Source organism: Crocodylus siamensis, chromosome 12 (assembly GCF_052110815.1).
Source record: "Crocodylus siamensis isolate JL-2025a chromosome 12, ASM5211081v1, whole genome shotgun sequence".
Classification (NCBI taxonomy): Eukaryota; Metazoa; Chordata; order Crocodylia; family Crocodylidae; genus Crocodylus; species Crocodylus siamensis.
In genome coordinates this window covers 7,053,529-7,074,870 of record NC_143406.1, presented here as the reverse complement: position 1 = coordinate 7,074,870, position 21,342 = coordinate 7,053,529, and the positions used below count along the sequence as shown (strand labels likewise).

Sequence of the window (21,342 nt, the reverse complement as noted above, 5' to 3'; positions counted from 1 at the left end):
CCTAGTGCTGGGAACTGGCTGCAAGCCTGTTCCCTTTGCAAGGGCACACTACCCACACACGTTCAGGTGTCACAGCTGCTTGTGGAGTTGATATATGAAATGGAGAGATATCATACGGAAATGAACCATAAGAGACGGTAGCCACTGTTTCCAGTAGAGGGAGAGGAAAATAAAATAAAATAAAATAAAATAAAGGTGCTCCTATGTATTGTTGGAAATTCAGAAGTGATATGAAATAATATTCCTTGAATCAACCAAGTAGACACTAAATTGCACTGGAAGTTGGTGCCACAATTACCAAAGCTCATTAGAATGTGAATATACACTGGTCAGTCGCTCACAATCAAAAAAATAAGGGAAGGAGGGGGGGAAAAAAAAAAAGAGAGAAAGAGGAAAGAAAAGATACCACTGATTTGCAGATATTTAACAATCCCAGCAGATTATTTCTTTTGTTTGATTTTTCATTTTGTTTTTTGTTGGGTTTTTTTGTTTTGTTTGGGGGGGGGGGGTTTGCAACACGATGGTGAGTCAGGAAGCTGTTACATGCAAAGTTTCTTTCTTAAAGTGTTTGACGACGACCAAAAAAACCCAACCGAAAAAAACCAAACCCCCTCCCCCTGAAAAGTAGAGTCTGAAGGCACTTCCTCTCACATGATGTCAACGAAGAATTCACAAGGGTTGCCCATAGCCTTCTGGAAAGACTGCCGGCTCCCCGTCAGCTCTGGAGGCACGGAGCTCAGTTCTCTGACGGGAGGCCCTCCGGGGGGTCCGCTCGTCCCGTAGACTTTGGAGCCGAGCTTTGGCAGGTTGTAGAGGGGGGGCACTCCTGGAGGCCCGTACGAATGGTGGCTGTGGTGGCTTCGCTCGCTGTGGGCGGCAGAGGCGTGACTCCGGTGGCTGAGCTGGCTGACGGGCCGTTCGCGCCGCACGCCGCTGGCTCCCCCTCCGCTGCGGGCCGTGTGGTCAGATTCGCTGCCGCTGCCGGCTGACTTGCGGTCCTTCTCCCTGCCGAGAGCCCTCCTGCTGTTCTCACTGTTGCTTCGGTTGGAGCCGCTGCTCTTGCTTCCTGCGAGGGCGAACAAAAGGGACAGAACCGAAGGGGCGGGTTAGCTCAATCCCGTTTCCTTCCCGCCTTGTCCATCAGCTCCTCTTGCAACCCTACAGAATCAAACGCACAATGACGACAACGACCAGCACAGCAACGATGAGGAGGTCAGGCCTCTGTCAAGCTTAGCATGCTATGGATGACTAAAGGATTCAGCAATGACAACCACTAGAATGAAGCTGACAAGGTTGTGCCATGTGCAGATACACATCAACCCCTCCGGAGATCGCACACTGAAAGCGGTGGCTCAGTGTAAGCCTGCAGCTGGAAAGTCATCTGCTCGCTGCTTCCCCACTGGCCAGACACTGGTGCAGAGAGAGGGAAGAGGCTGAAAGGGAAGGAGGCAGGCAGACATTTAAAATAAAAAAAAATGAATTAGGTTCAACGTGACTCTGTGACCGACTCCAGGCTCAGACTGCCCGAGGCCCTTGAAACAGGGGCCAGCTGTTTTCTACTGGAACCACTGCCACTGCATCAGAAAGAAAGGTTGTTGGTTTCCCCACATCAATTCTGGTTGCCTGAAGGACCTGACTTGGATCTTACCCCAAATCAACAGGAGTCTTTGTATTTGCTTCAATGGGGCAAAGGCAGATTCCTACAAAACTCATTACTGACGTGTTTGGTGGCTGCACTAATTGCAGGTAGATTGTGGTTTTTAGGGAAAAGCATTTCTATTAAGTCTGGAAGGATGTTCCCAGCAGAGACTGTTATACACCCTTCCAAACATAATGCCTGCCCTGTACGTGCACATCAGTGCATGCAAGTAGCTATGTAGGCTTTGGATCAGGTGGTGCTCAGCTAATCAGTGGGATGAGCGTGGGATGGTAATGCAAATAGACACTTCCATATTAAATCCATTTCTTCACTAGGGACTAATTTCTCAACTTAAATTAAAGCCGCTGCATTCACACCATTGCTTCCTAACACTGGGCCAGACTTTGGATTCAGATGAACAACTGCTACTGCACTGGGTCATCAGACTGCTCTCAGCACTGGAGAAGGAGGAGGAGGGGACCAAAAGATACCCCTCTTGCTACGATACATCTTCCTCTGCTTGTGGTATCATAGTGCAAAGAGACAAATGAAGGATATGAAGGAAGGGAAATCCAGGCTGGCTTGGTATGGGTGACAGAGAGCTCACCCTTTCTTTTAGAGGGCAGGAGAGGTTGTGGTACAAGCAAACCACAAAACCTGAAATGGTCTTTCCTGGAAGACAGCGAGGGTTTGTGGTTTGAGACTGAAACCAATTCTAATTCCAGTCCAAATCCTAATCTAGACAAGCTCCCTCTTTGTCCTGGGCCTCAGTTCCCCATCGGCTGGTGGGGATAGCCACATTTATTCAGCCATCTCACAGTGGCAGCGAGGCCTTCTGAGAACACACAGCCCTACCCAAGTCCTGAGCTTTAGCATCAAACCTCTCATAATGATCTAATAAAGATCTACAGCGGATCATAATTAGTCATTAACAGGCTGACTGTTTCAGCCTTCCCTCCAGGCAGAAGAGACGCAGGAGTGACAGAGACAGAGTTACCGCAAAGCGGTTATTATAACTCATCTCAGACTGAACGGACTCTGTGCCCATCACCATCCGAACGGTAGCAACCACCACACAAATCTTACTGCGCAGCTTCTCCCATAGCTGCTTTATATAAATATCAATATGCGCCCAGAGGGAAAGAAGTCCCAATGCACTGGGTCACTAAGAGCAGCAGGAGAGAGTCCCCATGTTACATTAGCCTTTGAGCAATAGCAAACCATCTGCTACAAACTGATCCCCCTGCCGCCTCTTGGATCCACTCTTGCCTCAGCTCTGTCCTCCTTGCTGCGGCTTCCCCAGAGGTATAAGCTCCTGGCAGGTTTCAGAGCCCGGCGGAAAGCTTGACGCTGATCTAGAGAGACTTTCCTGCATCAAGAACTCCGCCGGGTCAGGACAGGCTCTGGGCCCTGTTCCCCCAATAGTCAAGACTCTCCAAGCGCCTGGAGCAGGGCCTCTAATTGACTTAATTTTCCGAGGGTCAAGGTGAGGAGCAATTAATCCAGAAGGTAAATGGGTGCACTCCACCTTCCCTTTGCAAGGAAACCTGGGTTCCTCCACTGACTGCAAAGCCACAGAAGGTAAGACATCGGTCACGAAGGCAGCTGTAGTGCGGCTGACGAGAACAAAGGCAGCTGCTCAGCCTCTGTCGCCCCTCAACATACCAGTAGCACACTGGACTGGATCCATTTCTTGCGTGCTTTTAAACCCTGCCGAAGAACAAGCATCCTGCCGAAGATAAGTCTTCCTGATCTTTGTGTTTAAAACCCTTCTGATGATACTGTTGTATGTTTGGCAGCTGGGAAAGGCCTAGCTTAAAGACACACAGCTCAGCCTAAAAGCTGTGCTATGTGCACAGCTGTGTCAGCATTTTCTGTCTCAAAGGCCCATTTTAAACCAGTATTAAACTGACATCTTCGGTTTCAAAGAATTTGTTTTCTAGCAGCTGAGAAAAGCTGCGTTTTACTCTGCCATGACTGAGATGATCGGTCTTCACTGTCTGGCACAGTCGGATGCACAAACCCACTCCATCGCTCTGCCTCCTAAACCATGCAGGCTCTGAAATGTCCTGGGAATTGCCTCTTGGGGTAGCCAGGGGAAGGCTGGGGAAGACGAGCCATTTTGGGGTGTCTGTGCTGTTTTCCCATAAAATGAACTGCTCCAAGCAGGAGATTTTACTGCACCTTCAACTCTCCTATGAAATATGAACTTCCATTTCTACCCAAGAGAACTTTTACAACGAATTTCAGTATTTTCAAATGTATAACCTCCCTCACTAGGAGGGTAGTAAAGCACTGGAACAGGCGACCCAGAGAGACTGTGGAATCTCCATCTTTTGAGGTTTTTAACACCGGGCTAGACAAAACCTTGGCTGGGATGGTCTCGTTGGGGATAGTCCTGCTCCAAGCAGGGGGTTGGACCTCCTGAGGTCCCTTCCAGCCCTCATTTTCTACAATGCTAAAGAATGTTTTTTCCTATGCCTGATGAAGGGTGTTTGTGCCCAAAAGCTTGCAATTAAAAACATGTTTTTTGAAAAAAATCGAGTTGGTTTAATACAAGATATAATCTCTACCACAAATCCTGATTGCTTATGCTCTTTTCCTGGCACTCAGGCCTGTTACTCCTAGTCTCCATAGCTGAAGGAAATCCCTGGAGTGGCTCTGCTACTGCATTTCCAGGTTTACTGCATGTGAGGACACCCCAGCAAGCAAAGCCTGCTTGAGAGCAGCCCTCCCTGGATGCACCAGAAACAGTCCAGATGTGCCCTTGGGGCAACTGGATTAGGACTCTGGAATGCCAAATCCTGTTTCTTGCTTGACCACTGGCTTGTCATGTCCCTTCACCTTCAGGGCCTTTATTTTCCCTCTTGCCCTTTTTCTTGTCTCTCTAGACTGTAAGGCCTTTGGGGCAGAGGTTGTTTCTCACTTCTTATCTGTATGGTGCCCAGCACAATGGAGCCCTGATGGTGCTTTAGGGCTCTAAGTGCTTTCCTAATACAAACAGTGATTTCTAGTGGGTCTCATCACACAGCTGCTTTTCCTTTCAGGGGGCCCAGACCTTCCATAAAAGGGAAACAGGCACCCTGGGTATCACCAGGAGAGACAGTGTCATGTTTCAGACTAAATGGACATCAACCCAAGCTGTCAAGCCAATTGGGAAAAGGACCTACGCCTCATTGCCAGCCTTTTCTCCTACCCCGAACCTCTCAAGAGTTCAGGATTTTGTCTGGCATCTGTCGGAAATTTGCTGTATCTGGCTCAAGGACATGAGAGGCTGAGAATGACTAGGCTCTCCTCGCACATGTAGAGCTGTGCCTTTCCGCACCAGAGGAATTCCATCCTGAGTGAACAGTGCACACACAGATGGACCCAGCGCTGCTGTACAAGGGATCCACCGTGTCACAGAGAGAGGGGCTAAAAAGAAAAGAAAATCTGATGCCCAGTTCATGTTCTTCCACTGTCCTGTATCTCTGATTTCTAAACACCCAGCACAGAGGGATTCTGTATTGGGTCCAGCAGTCGGCACATCTCGGGTCACTGGAAAATACTCAAGTGCTAGCCCGTGGAAGTGCAAATGTAGCGCGCTGGTGGGTACTTCTATTCCAGAAGCAGCTTACAGGACTAATACAGCAGGACGCTGCATTCTGTAAGGTGACATAACAAGGGTGACAAAGGACACAACTGCCAAGTCTGTATGCTGACAGCGAGGTGTCTGGTGCCATCCTTTTGGGACTGCTGTGCCTCAGTCGCACATCAAAGCCTCTCCACGGGGGTCAGTCAGACTGCTGCCTTTGTTAATGCCATGGGACTAGGGTACTGTGCACTGGGACAGGCAGAGCACCTATGACAATTGGAAAGAAAACAGGAGAAAAAGGAAACAACTACACATTGGGGTCACAAGAGTCTAAATGATCATGCTATGGAGTCATTATTATGGAGGCATTTGAAGCTTACCAATCCCCTAGAGACAGCCATTCCTCTATGAATCCTTCAGTCTAATGCTTGCTCAGAACAAAACAAGGGAATAACACAGTTACAAAACAAGAAACACCACAGCAGCGCAGTTTCCAAAAGAAGAACAAGGAAAGTCCAACCCTTCAAAACGAGATACTCTCGTTGCCTTGCACAAGGCTCTCCTAGCTGGCAGCCCAAGCTGCACGGGGAAAACACTGTACCTTTCCTACTCCAGCAGCAAGGATCTAATACTGGATTGCTCACAGGGACTGGTGAAGTGGATGAGGAAAAAATCATACCCCAAGAGGCAGGGTGGGCATGATGTGACTGGCTAAAGTCCTGTAACCTTTAAACATACTCTTGGTTTCTCTACCAGACATGCTTCTTGTTTCTAATTGAGGGCAAATGTGGAAATGTTGGAAATCCTATGAGAGCTCTTTTGATGGGACTGTCAATTTGGTTTTGCAAAACCAAAGTGGCAAAGTTTATATCTGAAGGGGCTGCATCCAAATGACTGGCTCTTTACCTTACTCTTTACCAAAATCCATACCCAAACTTGGAGACTCCTAGAGAGCTTTGCTGTTTGTCACCGGCAGTGTTGCCAAGCGCAGCATTCACACTGAAACCACAGGACCTCCTCTAGTTGTGCAAGAGACTTATTTTGTTATGGTGCTCATAGAAGCGAAGTGGTAAGGGGGTCTTGGGGTTGAAAAGGAGGAAGTCAGTGCATCCAACTTGCATAGTGTGCATTAGAGCGCAATTGCTCCCCACTACATGGCTTTTCAGAGAGCAGAGCACCCTTCTTTCTGGTCTCATGCAAAAAGGAGACGTGAACATCCCTTCTGCACTGAGCAGGGAAGAGGAAACCAGAAGCCTCAATTCTCATTCCAGTTTAGTCACAGACTCCCAAAGTGGAAGTAAAGCTGAATGGTCTCAACATCCCTCCAGTGACTCGTACCTCTGAAAACCAGGTGTCCCCCCACCCTGGGCCTTAGTTTTCCCTCTGAGGCAGCAAAGATGTTTCTATACCTACTTCCAGATGAGGACTGAGTCATTTGTGTTTGATTAATTAGCAATAGGCGAGTGCTAGACTCATATGAGATGCTGTGGGGTAGGAAAGGTACAGACACCCATGCCACATTGGACATGGCAAGCAGCATTGTGTCTAGCTCCCCCTTGCATGTGGTGTGGTGTGCTGAGCTGTGGCATAGCTATACAGATAGCATAGTGCGTGGGCTCAATTAGACTGTCATTGGCAGTTCCAATGCAGGGCTGAGAGGCTAACCCACTCCCTTGCATTTGCAAAGAGAGTCTTGATTCAGTGAAGTCACACCAAATCCACTCATGCAGCACACAAAACCACAAGGAAGGGAGCACGGACAGGACTCAGGAAGTCAAGCAAATGGCCAGGAATAATGGGAGCTGTAAGAGCGCATGCACAACTCAAAAGCTTACCTTCACTTTGCTGGCTACCCGCACTGCCACTGCCATAGCTGAAGCCTGGGTCCTGGTATGCTGGTGGGAAACATGGAGCAGGGAGTGGGTACTGATAGGGGTACCCTTGGCCTAATGGCCAGGGTGCAGCAGGATGTGGGAGTGGAGCAAGAGTGTCCTGATCTGAGGCTCCGCTTGACCCATTGTTGAGGTTCAATGCAGCCATATCTGCAGAGAGAAAGGAAACTTGAGGGCAGTGCTTTCCCATAGCAGTTAAGACCGTGGTACTATCAACATGCACCGTGACAACCAGTGCATTGGCCTGGGACTTTGTTTCAGCAGTTCAGTCAAAATACTGTACATGAGAGAGTAGGCAGGAATACTTAACCTAGAGCCTCAGGTTTTCTCAAGCTTGCATGCACAGTTGCGGGTGCAAAAATATGCATACAGCTGCAAGCTTCTACTATGTACACATTACTCATCAAAGCTGGAAGTTCCAGTTTGATGTGCAACTTGTGGAAACAACCATTTGGGCAGGTCAATGAAATGAAGCAATCAGAGCAAACGTGTATGGAAATCACAGAACCACAGAAAAGACCTCAGGAGGCCATCTAGTCCAACCTCGTGCTCAAATCAGGACCGTCCCCAACTAGATCATCCCAGCCAAGGCTTTGTCAACCTGGGTCTTAAAAACCTCCAAGGATGGAGAGTCCACCACCTCTCTGTTCCAGTACTTTACTACCCCGCTAGCGAGAGAGTTCTTCGTAACATCTACCCTAAACTTCCCTTGCTGCAACTTGAGAGCATTGCTCCTTGTTCTGTCATCTGCCACCACTGAGAACTGAGAAATGAAGCACAGAATTGTGCACACGTCCTTCTGGAAGCCTTGCTCCAAGTTTTCAGAGAACTGGAGTTCACAAACAGCCAACGAACATCAAGGGATGGGTTACATGACTTGGAACCCCCCTGAACTACCCTGGGTAAAGCCCTCTTATAGATCAGGAAAGGGCCAATTAACTTATTTCTTATCAGATCTTCGTGCAGTCCCTGAACTTTCAGGTCACAGCTGGAAGAGGAAGTGCCAAAATATTATGACAGAGGCTGCTCTCAGGACACCTCTAACTTGATCAGACATAGACTGAACCAGATGCCTCAGAAAGCTTGTTCTTATTAGGCTATCAGCCTAGCTTTGCAAACCCTTGGATCCTCTCAGCCTAGGTTTGCCAACCGCCCCCAGAGACATTTTGATCTTTCTGTTCAGTGTCTCAGGAACAGCCAGGGTGTCCCTCCAATTTACTATCCACCTATTTCCAAGGAAAAAGAAAAAAAAAAAAGAAAATGGGGCTTTGTAGTACCATCCAAGTGATTAATCAGACCCCAACCCTGGTGGATCAGGATAGAATGGCCTTGCCACAAAAACACTATATTAAATAACAGGAAATATTATCCTCACTGGGGGAAACTGTAAACCGCAATAAGCTTGGGAATTGAGACCCAAGGTGACACAGCGTAGCCAAGATCTCCTAAGTCCCATTCAACTGCCCTGTTTCAAGACTGACCCACCCTTTCTGCCCAGGTGACCCAAATGTTTATCTCATGGAGAGAGAACTTGATCTGGGGAGGAAAGGAGATCTCTGGTCTCAGAGACACACCTGTGACCCCCCCTCCCCACAGCTCTGCTCTTCACTGGTGAGGAACTTACTGCCACAGAGGTCCCCAAAGACGTAATAGCACTGCTCCGAGAAGGTGATTTTGTTCACAGTGTGCCTGAGGTAGCCATGTTTTAACATGCTGCTGGCGTATTTTCTAGCCTCTCGTCGGTCTTTGAAGCCCTCCACGTGCGTGTAAAGCCAGTCAACCACATCTGCCCCTGTAGGTGCACAGAGAGGAGAGGGAGAGAATCATCTCAAAGTCACCTCCAGCCGTCAAATGTTCATCTTCCTATCACCCTTGTCTATCACAAAGTACCCATGCTTCATTCAGGTCACCATGCCTTTGGGCTAGGGACTACAAAAACAAAGCACAAGAAACCTAAGACCTTAAGAGCATATTTTCACACCACCTTTAATTTGCCTCAGCCTTGAAATGCAACCATCCTCCAGTGGGACACAGCTCTAGGTGCTGCCATTACCACCAGGCACCAGTTTAGAGAGTGATGAATAGTTGGGAGTACCAATTCATATTCTATTAATATTCACATATTTGACTAATATTCGGATATTTTAGAAGTGGCTTGTTCATGGAAAACTGCCATGATACTGACTATCTAGGCAGTCTCTAATCAAAGCTACAATAAAGGGGGTAATTTCTGCCATGACTGAGATGCCTTGGCAGAACTGAAAGATATTTAGGACTGGAGTGGTAGGAAGTGATGCTATTCTGGATGGTGGGGCTTTGCCAGAGCATGCAGACACAGGACTGGAACAGAAAGAGTATTATAAGTAAGGGGCAAGCTACAATGGGATACTGGGCACAGAAACTTGCCTAGCCTTTGCCCACCCAGGTTCAAAACTAGAGCTGTTGCCTCCCTCAAGACTAGATTCTTTCCCACATAAAACACATGGTGGTGGGATGGGCACTCCAAATGGCTCTAAAAGTCAATTGCTTCCTAATAAAAGGCTGGGTGATCTCTACAGCACCCCTGTGAACTCCTTACCTATTACTGCATTGGAGATGGTAATTTTCAACCACATCCTGTCTCGGATTTCGAGGCCTGAGTCAGGTAACTGCATAACCTTGACGATAGTGGCCATGTCGCTCTTCACAGTTAAGGGAGATTCTTCTAATTCTGAAAGGAAGACAGGTTACATGCTTCTCCGAACCCGGCTGGGTTTGCAGAGAGAAAGTTGCTTCTTTTCAGCTCACTGTTTGGATTAAGCAGACGTGAGATTCAGATGCCAGATCTCAGCCCATCTATCAGGCATCTAAGTGGTATGTAGGCATCTAAGTATGCTTCTCTTCAACAAAAAAGTCAGGTGGGTCTTCCTCCTCTTTATGCTTTTGTGACTTAGTCTTAAGGGTAGGATGACCAAAATAGAGCATTAACGGTTTCTCAGGGGTTCGAGCAAGGTGGCAAAGGAATGCACTTAGACACCTAAGGGGCAGAATAGGATCTGGCCCAAGATACCAGAGACTCATTCTCGTTATTGATACAGAATTAGAGCCTTCATACAGACTCAGAAAAGAATCTCCTTGGTGAGACTGGTTTAAGTCGTGGAGCACAGGAGCCCTGTGGATTTACCGTTATTACTGTCCTGTTTCGCTCCACTCCTCTGCACTTAGCATCACAGGGGAGAACGCCCAAGACGCTAGCTATTTTCTGTTCGTACTGCAGTCCACATTCAAATCTACTGAAGGTGGAGCGGCAGCTGTATGTGCAGCGGCAGTAGGAATGGGTACTTATTGTTTCTACGTTAGGCTTTAGGTTTATTACTACGAATGGTGCCAATTGCAATGGGACATAAAAGACTGTGCAGGCACCTTGCACTCAGGTTAACAGGATCAGGCCACAGGCCTTACTGGAAGAAGTGGAGTAGATCAGGAAAGTACAAGAAAGCCAGTATCAATACAGATGAGGCAGGCTAGCGGGCTCCTGCAAAATGACCTGTTTAGTGGTACACAAATGACAGACAGCTTTACAAGCCAGGGAAATGAGATCTAAGAACATCTATTCCCCCATGCAGCTCCCTCCTGCAGAGGGGTTTGGAAGAGCTGTAGCACTGAGTGGTTGTTACTGTTCTCCTTTCACCCTCCTGCATTGTGTATGGTTCAAGAGGCTCCTGGAAGAAGCAAGGGCCCGCTAGATCTCCAGTCCTGGCTGGGCAGAAGTCAGTGTGGCCTCCCTGCCCTTGGTATGACACTCTGGGGTGGGTACCTTACAATTTAGTTATCCACCCATCCAGGCCTTCTTTCTCTACCCAGACTGTTAACGTAGCAGCTCTTGGGCTTGCTAGAGATGACGATATTTAGAAATGGGCACACACCTCAAACGCCAGCAGACTGATCCAATCCCCAGCTTATCCTCAGTTTTTAATGGCCACCCACTAGAAAGCGACCCCTGCCTCCCATCCTCCCAGCTCTGAAAAAAATCATACCCACCACGTGGTTCCAGATTTAGCAGCCTAGGCCCATCTCTCATATATATACCCCTGAGCCACCCATCAAAGGAATCCGTTTTATTTCACTTCAGCCACACTCGGATTTTGGTAAGAGGCACAAGTATGGAACAATGAAAACTCAAAAACATCCATTTTGATACATGCACATCTACATGCATGAAATATAGCACCGTGCACCAAACACACGTGAGGTTTTTATACCTTCATACACGCTGAGCAATGCTAAGATCTTGCTTTTGCTTTAGTTAGTCTGGTTAGTAGCAAAAAGCAATATACATTTTTTATTTTTTCTGAAACAAAAAAAGTCTGATGTAAATATGTGGGGAGCAATAAACTGGATTTTCATGGAAACCTATATTCTATATCTAGCTCAACATGATGTCATTAGAAAGCGCAAGAGGGAAAACAAGACCAATTAAGCAGGCTATAGTTCTGCTGGTGGTTATTCAAATAGGAAAACTCTTGGTTACATCAGAAAAAATGTACCAAAACAGGACTGGACGCTGCCTCATAACTCTAGGCCTGACAACATGGCTGCATTAAGTGATTATATGAGTGCAAGTACAGGCAGGAGGGAAACACCTACTTTTTCCTGAATGAGATATTATCAGGCTTTTCCAGACTTTTCTGAGTGGCACCCTGGTCTCCCAGCTTTGCCTATCCACTTTCAAAGATCAGAGAAAAGGAAAGTACATGCAGCAGCACAATGCTGATACACCTCACCTCTTGCCATGTCTACTTTGCATCTTCACTTGAACTCACATGTGCATTTGTCAAGGCACAGGCTATCTGGTTTTGGGGCATGAACACGGAGATCCAGACAGGGTTCCTTTATCAACATGGAGTTCCACAGAAGTGGTCTGGACCCAAGCCCCCTGGTGTCAATACAGAAAAACTCCCATTGATTTCAGTAGGCTTTGGATCAACTCCTCAAGCCCTACAACTTTCAAGACAAGCTTTGCAATGTTCAGGGCTCTCCCTAGAGAATGATATATTCTTTTACACCCAAGGATGTCTAGAATGAATGTGGAGAGGCCAAGTGCACAAAAATCAAGTGAGCATTTGAAACAGAGGAATTCAGGTCTGCTTTTATAGGTAAGCTGGCATGGGAATTGGCCCCACACAGAGAATACTACAGGTTACTGCCAGAGAACACTTGCCTAGAAGGGAGTTAAAATTATTAGAGAAAAATGAGGTAGTTTTTTTACAGCAATAATTAATGTGGAAATCTGGGTCTGTCTGGTCTCATAAGATACATCTACAGGGCTCCCTGATGATACACTCTGCCGGCACCAAACCAGGCAATGAGGCAGTTAAAGGCACCCCCTATACCTGCTCTCAAGCGCGGCAGAGACAAGGCAGAGACCGACATCTCAAAAGCAGAGGAGGGAGCTCTCTCCTGGTGGCTTCGCCAGCTCATTTCTGGGGCTAGCATGTGTGGAGCAGGAGTGAGTGGGTAAGCCAGGCTCAAGAGCAATGCCCTGGGAAGGAGCATAATTGAAGCAGTGACTGGGTGTTCAAGACCCTCAGGGGTCCTGTGTTTAAGGGAACTGCTGTGAAGAATTAGGGAGAGCAGAACAGACATGCCCTGCTGTGTTGTGGGTTCCTTTAAGACCTAAAGCTCTCATCTGCTTTAGTGGCAAGCAAAGCTATCCCCTTCCCCCAGAAAAAGTTATCCTGCTTGTAATTCCTCCTCAAGATAGCAGCTTGTTCGTATGCAGTTGCTTCAGAAGCTTTTGCCTCCAAGTTCCCTGTTTCAGGGCAAGTCTGTCCACGTGGCCAGGGCTTGAGCCGTCAACGTGTTAAGTCCAATCTTCCTCCCCAGTGAGACCTGGATTGGTTGCTTCTGTTCTGCCTCCAGGTGAACTGGCCCACAGTGGAGAAGACAGGAAAGGGAACTGAATGAATGGCAGGGCAGCGTCTTATCAACCTTGCTGCTCTTCAAGAAATATGCAACAAAACTGCTTATAAGAAAATGCTGCCCTTCTCTAGTACCTGCCACCTGGGGATCTCAAAATGCTTTGAGAACGAGAATGAATGAATCAAAGCTCAGCACATGGTGATGGGGTGTGTCAGCAGTGCCACGTCCATCTTGTTGGTGGGGACGTTGAGCCATGGCGAAGCTAATGGACTCATCTGAGCGAGTGGCAGCCAGGAATGGAAACTGGAGTCCTGATTCCAAGTCCATTGGGACTACTCCCTCTCCAAAGCAATCCCCCTCTTTCTTCTGCTTTCAGATTTTTCTCCTACCCGAGTTAAAAAAAAAAAAAAAGGGGGGAATTTTGCACCACAGGCATAGAAGGGAAAAGCAATCTCCAAAAGAGCAGCTGTGCTCTCACGCAACCTTTGTTTTAGGCATGTGATTAAGAGGGTGTCTGCGTTCCACATTTCTAAATCACTTTACTGTGCATCAAGGCACCTGATACATTAATGTTTTAAGAGGAATGTCAACAGAGTAACAGACTCTCATTGTTTGACAGCAATCAGCAGAGACGCTAGACTCCGGTAATCTCTAGTGTGCATAAGACTGAAAAACGCATCTCAAGATAAAACTGTGGTGGGGTGAGTGGTTTGCTCACCTTTGACTGCCGATATTTTTCCCTTTTCCTGGTGCCACCTAATATCTAGAGAGATGCCGAGCCACTAGACCTACAAGAGAGATGATAACTCCCTCCTCAGAGTTTCAAGGTGAGAATGTCATTCTAGCTACTGCCTGCTTATGAAATCAGAGAGAACAGGAGGAAGGGAAAGAGAGGGAAACCACCCAGTCTGGAGGAATTTGTTGGTCCTTTCAATCACAAAGGCACCCCCAACTCACAGACATTATTGGGTTTCATACTTGAACCAAACATCTGCCCAAGAAAGATTTGGTCAGTGATCATTAATCCAAAAGCTCTGTAAATGATCAGTCAAGGTCTGTACTGCTTTTGTCTTTCTGTAAACCTTCTCCCATCTGAAAAAGTTCTTCAGAATGTCCTGGGGAGAAAACCAAAAGGGTTTCCATAGATGTTTGTAGAAATTGCTCAGAAAGACCTATTTCATTTAGGTTTCAACTTAGCCAAATGCTGCAGCGCTTGCTGAACTGAGCATATGAGTTCAACTGGCTTCCTGGGTTATATACTGACCAAGGCCTTCATGGAAAAAAAACCTTCTGTCTCCACTTCTAGAAGTTAAAGTAACTTCTAGAGTCTATCAAGAATGGCTAGACCTGTGATACAGACTGGTTTAAAAATTTGTGTGAAAGGTTCTCTTCCCTTCTATATATTTCTGTAGTGGAAATCTGAAAGAAAGAAATGTGTCCTACTAAAGATGCAAAGTTCCCTAACATGTCTAAGTTAGGTTGCATCATTGCAAAATTCAACTTGGAGCTGAAAGAACGTCAAGAGATGAGCAGCAGTGTTATGATTCTTCGAAAGAATCAGCCTTTTCACTATTACCATGTGCAATTAGAATATTTCCTGTGCAAAGCACATATTTAAAGAGGTGTGAGTAAGTGACACTCCTATAACCAGTTTTTCCTTCTAATCTACACAGACACACATGGTTAAAGGGGGCCTGTAATTTGGGAGTAACTCAGGGGTTTTGGGTGTTCCACTTGAGATCTCTCTCCGGGCCCTCACTTGTATATAATTCTAAGCACTCATACCCCAGACATCAGCTCTTTTGGAAGAGTCACTTTGTAAAATGCTGGCTTTATTTTGTAAATAAAGACGAACTATTATGGAAAACCAGCACCAACATCGCTTCCACTTGAAAAAAGGGCACTGTCGTTCACTCAGGACTTCCCCATTTGTGAGTAAGAGACCGAGACAGGAATCTGATCCTGACTTAGGCCAAAAGACTCTACAATTTCCTGTTCATGGGCCATTAGGAAATATCTCCCCAGCCCGTACAATTTAGCAAGGTTGGGCTGAGCATTCACTGCAATGCGAGCACCAAAACTCAAGTAGACTCCGTGGCTCATGGTAGAACACTAGGTGGCAACACACTTGAAGAGGCGAACCAGTCCTGCATAGTTTTAGTATCCAATCTCTTTATTCCTCTTTTATCCAGGACATTTAAGCATGTGCTGAGTGTCTTTGACTTCAAAGAGGCTTAAGCAAGTACTTAAGTGGTATCTTGAATAAGGAAGCTTTCTTGAATTGCAGCCAAAAGCTCAGGAAACATCATTTATATTTACTTGTCTTGCATTATGGCAGGGTGCTTACAAATCAGGGGCTGCATTTTGTCAGAGAGAACACAAGGAGTCAAGCCTTTCATTCCTTCAGTTTTGTGTATTCAGCTCTAAAATTTCCAAGTTAATAACTTGAAAACTCCAAGAACAGATTGTTGGAGGGGAATAAATCTGATCCTTTGTTTCAGAAAGCACAGCTTCACTTTCTCTTTTCTTTTCTGTTTGTTTAATAGAGTTCCATAAAGAGGAAACCCACTAAAAATCCTAATACAATTGGGATGTCTATCGTGAATGTCAATAGAAAGATTCCTGCTATGGTGCCCTGCTGTCTCGCAAGCAAGGTTATTCATTTGGGACAAAATGGTTTCTATCCCTTTAAGGGATTGATGTAAAGTAAAGTAAAGACTCCCCACCCACTGGCTTCTGATAGGATGATAGGAAACTCTCTTAAAGGGCCAGAAACCATCCTCTCCAAAGTGTGAACCTTTGCCCAACTGGTGTTGAGTTATTGCAGTTTTAACCTTTGACCTTTGGAAAGTTTTATGCTCCCCACAAAAGTCAAAAATAAAATAAATAGAAAAATACAGGTTTTCTTTGCAGCTGTTGTTTGCATTGTGCTTGTGGTTTGGTTTGTGGTTTGTTTTGCTTTTTGTATAGCTCTACACTGCCGGCCCTGAGCAGAAGATACCTGCCCTGTGCTGGCCGCAGTGTGACTTACTTTCCGAATCGGGAATTGAGCTTGTTAGTGAGGAGCTGGTAGATGTGATGGTGCTCATGGAGGGGCTCATACCGTAACGGGGGTATGCTCCCGTCATGGCTGTGGTATGAGAGATCCACGCTGCAGGGTCGATTGGCCTCACTGGTTCAGCTGAAACAACAAAAGAAAGCAATAAGAAAGAAATCAGACTTTGGCAGGCTCCACTCACCAGGATTTAATAGTGAGGAAATGCCTGGACCCTGTGGGTTTTTTTGCTATGAATTCTCTGCGTCTGTCAACACCACAAAGCTGGCTGCTCACTTACCCCTGGGGATGGTGAAGTAACTCCTGGGTGTGGGGTCCCAGCATTTGGCTACTGTTAGGCTGATAGGTCTGAAAATAAGAAAAACAAGTAAGGATGACTCTATTCTCCTTCCTTGTAGAAGCTGTGAGACTGACATTACAGCACTGCGGGAAACATCTTTGTTCTTCATTTGGAAAGAGGCTTCTGAGATGTTGGCCAAATTGTCATACTACCGGCTGGATGATCTACCTCCCATACCTGCTGTAATAATCAGAGCGTTGGGCATGTTGCCTCTTCAATGGAAGCCCTGTCCTTCCATAGACACTTTGCCTCCAAAGAAGTCAGTGCAGGGACTGCGTGCCAGCATCAGGCTGGATCCGCACATATTATCTGAGCAACAGGAATTCAGTGCTGGCGAAAAATGCAGGATCGGCAGCTGTGGAGGTCTTTGAAAGTCCCACCCTATAAAGGAACTAGGTCCTAGAAACCCTGCAGGGAATGAAACAGTATGACGACTCCCAGCTTGTGTTCATTTTGTCAGGTATATCAGCACACAGGATCTCACCTGTTTAGCACTTGCACCAAGAAGGTCAAAGAGTTGAGATTAGTGTCCATGCTCTACATACTTATCCCAACTGAACTGCCAAACTCTTTGCAGTTTTCTCAGTACTCATAATGGCAAGAGAAGGAGAAGGAGGAGAGGAAAGAAGGGATCTGGAAAGGCACTTACCCAGGCTTGGAGACTATTTCCCGCAAAACCCGTACTGCATCATCATTGCTCATGTTCTCAAAGTTGACATCATTCACCTAGAACAGATCACAAAAGATACAGATGGTCCCATATTGCAACAGACAGGGGAAGGACCCATTTGGATTAGTTTAATGTTGTGTATTTCCCTAAGAATGGCGATTAACAATATACGCTCAAGAACTGTAGGTGAGGCACCAAATGTGATTAGCATTAAAATGTTTTCATTTGCTGGGGAAGGTGCAGCTATCTTGCAGCAGAGTTGGTCATCCAGTGAGCAAAGGGAGTGCAAATCAAACAGCAAAGAGTGGGGGGCCCAAGCGATAAAATGCCTTAGGCAAGCCCCTCTGCACAGAGAAGAATTTTGCTCACAGACCACAGCGCGAAGCATCCCCATATAAAGGCTGATCTGAAGCCACTAATGCCTCAGACAGCAGTATCATTTTTCAGACATGGACCAACCTGTAGAAGCATGTCTCCCGGTTCAATACGACCATCTGCTGCCACGGCCCCTCCTTTCATAATAGAGCCAATGTAAATCCCACCGTCACCCCGGTCGTTGCTCTGTCCTACGATGCTGATCCCCAAGAAATTATATTTTTCTATATAGACAGAGGGAGGGAAAGAAAGCAAACAAGGTGATTGGCAGGACATTGAAAGCTGGCAGTGAGTCATCCCATGGGCTTGAGAAACCTGGACATCATCTGTCTTCTCTTAATGCTACTGCATTAATCAACTGGGATGTTTTCGACATTCAGAGCGGGAGGGTAAGCTGAGCTGGTGGACTGTCCCTGGCACATGCACTGTAGCAGGAGATAGCTGCTGACTGCAGATTATTTTTTCATAGCACATGTTGAAAATGTACACATTTTAAATAAATGAGGGAAAGAAACTCTATTGAAAAGTCCTGTCTTCACCTAGATATTAAACACTTATCAGCATCAGGCGGCATTTGTTTTTCCATACTTCACTGAGGCCACAGGAATTCGGTGCTACTGAAAAGCGCTGGACTGACAGCCGTGCCCATTTCTGTGTAGCTGGACAATGGGGACAGTATGCACAGCAGCAGCATAGGCCTTCACCACCCTGCTGCCTGCCTTCCCGACAGGGAAGGCAACATCTGCCTTGGCAGGACCATTTCTGCAAGGACGAGAATTTTACCTGCAGTGGCTTGGGTCAGAGGCCCTGTTCTGCCTGCCCAAAAGAAGGCCAATCTGAGCCAGCTGCAGTGGGGGAGCCGAGGCATGCCACCAGACACAAGCTGCATTTGGGAATCTGGGCAGTGGTTAAAAGTGTCATAGCGTTTAACTCACATTCCCTGAACCTAGACATGAGTCCACTGAAGTAAGGAGGACTTAGGTCAGGGTCGGCAATTGTTTGGGCTCAAGGGCCACTTAGGGAGTTTTGGTGAGCTGTTGCAGGCTGAGGGTGGAGGGGTGCTGCTCTGACCCTATGCACTGGGGTGAGGGGGAACAGGAGATGCTGACCCTTCCCAGTATGGCAGGGGGCGGGGAGGGGCAATTGATCCTATCCAACCCAGGAGCTGTCCACCCTGCACCTACCACTGGGGATGCTTGACAGAGCGGGCGGGTGGGGTCTTCATGGAGACTGGCTGAGACCCCCGTGGACAGGGTGCACATGGCCAGCTGGATGGGTTGGGGCTGCAGGCGAGCGGAGAGAGACGTCTGGGAGCGGGACAGATGAGCGGGGCAGTGCCAGGGCTGGGATTGCGTGGCAGTGATAGTAAGGGCTTGGGGCCTGAAGCAAAGCAGTGATCCGCTCCCCAGTATTTTGCACACCTCTGACTTAGGCCCTTTTTAGAGTAGCTGGGGGACTGAAATTATCCTTGACAACACTGACTTTAAAAGCAAACACTCCATATATGCAGCGCTAGGATAAATCCATTTATTAATAAAACAACAATTCTACTAAATTCCTATGATCTTATGATCCTACATGCCCTCTTACCCATGTTGAGCGTGACGGTGATGATGTTTAGAGACATGGTGGAATCTGTGATGCTGCTAAAGGAGGATGACTGGAAGAAATAGAAAAGCAAATGAAAAGCCATAAATATCATATCTTTTAAAAATATATTAAAATATGGCAGTAAAAATAACAGGTAGGGAGGAATTTGTTAGGAGCAACCAACTGATCAAATTTAGACCTTCCTTCTTTTTGGGAGCCAACCGAGTCCCCACTGTGATTTCTTAAAACTGGTTCATTATTTATAATTCTTGAAAAAGATACATTTCATCCATGGGCTGTATGCAAATTGCTCTGAGCATGCGCTCAGTATTAGAGATCCTCTGTCTGAGCTAACCACAGGTGTGGAGCCTGTTTCCTGACTGGATGGCTTAAAGAAAGTTCTTCTCTTGCTAAGATATTCATGTGACTGTGAGTTCTTGTGCTCATAGATATCAAAGTATCTCCCTAAACAGCTTTGCAAACAAAACGTGATCCCATAAATGTATGCAAGACAACAACCAGGAAACAGCACAAGCATGTTCAGGAAATATTTTTTGACTAACTCTCTCCCCAGTTTTAACAGTGAGGCAGGAAAGCATCGTGGCAGAGGCTGTCTAAAGGGAGCAGGTGGCTGTGGAAATGTAGCAAAAATTGGGGTCGCTCAGCTTCAAAGGCAAAGGGCTGAAGGGAACAGTTATCATCTGAGATATAGCTTCAAATCTCCTAGGTCATTACAGACCTGATCCAAGGGAGTCTTTCTGCTGACTTCAGGGGATGTAGATCTATCCCGTAACCTCGTTCATGTGCACACTGTGCTATTCAGAAAAACATGCTGCCGTATGTTCCCGTTTCATCCTTACCCTGTCAATCTGCCGCATCCTTTGTTTCCTCCTCCTGCGTTTATGTTTCCGGATCAGCCGGGATGATGTACTTTGCTCAGTAGAGCTACTCAACCTGGGGGAAATCCAGAGTCCACTTCAACTGTGCAAATCCATGACAATTCACAACTCTCTGCAATGCCACTAAAGGCTAATTCCCAAAGGTACAGGACACTGGTTTTTAACTTGCCCTCCACCCCTGGCTGATGAACTGATGCTCACCCCGAGTATGTTAGATCTTGGCTTCTGCTGAGCAGTATGGACAAGGTAGCAGATTCACTCTGACAGGGAAGTTACAGTCTAAATTACAGCACAGATTAATGAGAATAATTTATCATCTTTCTTCTTGCCAGAAGCAAGAATGAATTCAGCCCCCACTTCTGCAAATACAAATCATTCTGATTTAACCACCTGAAGGTTGCAGGCACCCATTATCTCCCAGTGCTTTAAAGGTGGTCCTGACCTCCTTACCCAGTGCAGAAAAATGTACACAGTATAAATAGCCTTGGGCGAAACAATGATTTTCAATCCTTGCTCTGAGCAGCTCCAGACCAGAGGACCTTGGAGAATCATGTGATAATACACTGTGGGACATGGAGAGAGAGGTGTGGATGTGTGTCAGGGTGCTCCTGTTCTCTCGTGTTACTAAGGATTAAAATCAAGCCTCAAAGGTAACAAATTACTGCACATAGCTATGCTTATTCTGATGGCTCCTTGATCTGACAGATGGAGAAACTCATATCCAACAGTAACCACACTGCTCTTTTTTATGTTGGCTGCAGACTTACCTAAGGTCCCACATCACCACAGCTTCCAGGAGTGCTACATGCACTAAAATGTCTATCCTCAGCACCAACCTGTAAAGCTGGGTTTCACTATTTTACATTTTACAGGTGGGAAGCTGAACTGCAGAAAGAGGTAGTGTGATTTGCCCAAGTTCACCCAAGGAAGGTATGGCAGAGGTGAGAACGACACACAGACTTCACAACCATGGTTAGATGAGGAACCCCAAGTATACCAACCCTTCCTGTTTGTCATGATGAATTGTTCAGCATAAACTGAAAAAGGGAAAGCATTCAGCGATGCTGTATCTTTAACTAGGATAATGCTACAAGCAACTGAGCTGACACAGGCATCTGATTCATATATGTGAATGGCACGGATCTTGGAAAACTCCTGGCGCTCTGGTGTAGTACCCGAAGACTGGAAGAAGGCCAATGTGGTGCCGATCTTCAAGAAAGGGAGGAGAGTGGATCCGGCTAACTACAGGCCCATTAGCCTGACTTCTATCCTGGGGAAGATCTTAGAAAAGTTTATTAAGGAGGCCATCCTTGAGGGACTGGCCCAGGCTAACATCCTAAGGGATAGCCAGCGCGGGTTTGTTGCGGGTAGGTCTTGTTTGACCAATCTCATTTCCTTCTATGACCA

General features: G+C 46.6%; 1 protein-coding gene across 3 annotated transcripts in view; it reads right to left on the bottom strand.

The window, feature by feature from the left end:
- Positions 1-509: 509 nt before the first annotated feature.
- The window catches only part of DVL1 (dishevelled segment polarity protein 1), a 174,472-nt gene continuing 153,639 nt past the window's right edge, over positions 510-21,342 (bottom strand). For 2 of the 3 annotated variants that reach the window (XM_090024159.1, XM_090024162.1), the window contains 10 exons: positions 19,897-19,990; positions 19,037-19,106; positions 17,531-17,670; positions 17,051-17,127; positions 16,342-16,409; positions 16,038-16,187; positions 9,684-9,815; positions 8,730-8,897; positions 7,049-7,255; positions 510-1,066 (listed from right to left, as the gene is read on the bottom strand). In XM_090024159.1, the coding sequence (XP_089880285.1) occupies positions 648-1,066; positions 7,049-7,255; positions 8,730-8,897; positions 9,684-9,815; positions 16,038-16,187; positions 16,342-16,409; positions 17,051-17,127; positions 17,531-17,670; positions 19,037-19,106; positions 19,897-19,990 (1,525 nt within the window). In that variant the 3' untranslated portion in view covers positions 510-647. The remainder of the gene's footprint in view (positions 1,067-7,048; positions 7,256-8,729; positions 8,898-9,683; positions 9,816-16,037; positions 16,188-16,341; positions 16,410-17,050; positions 17,128-17,530; positions 17,671-19,036; positions 19,107-19,896; positions 19,991-21,342) is intronic. The other variant, XM_090024160.1, reaches the window with a different exon arrangement.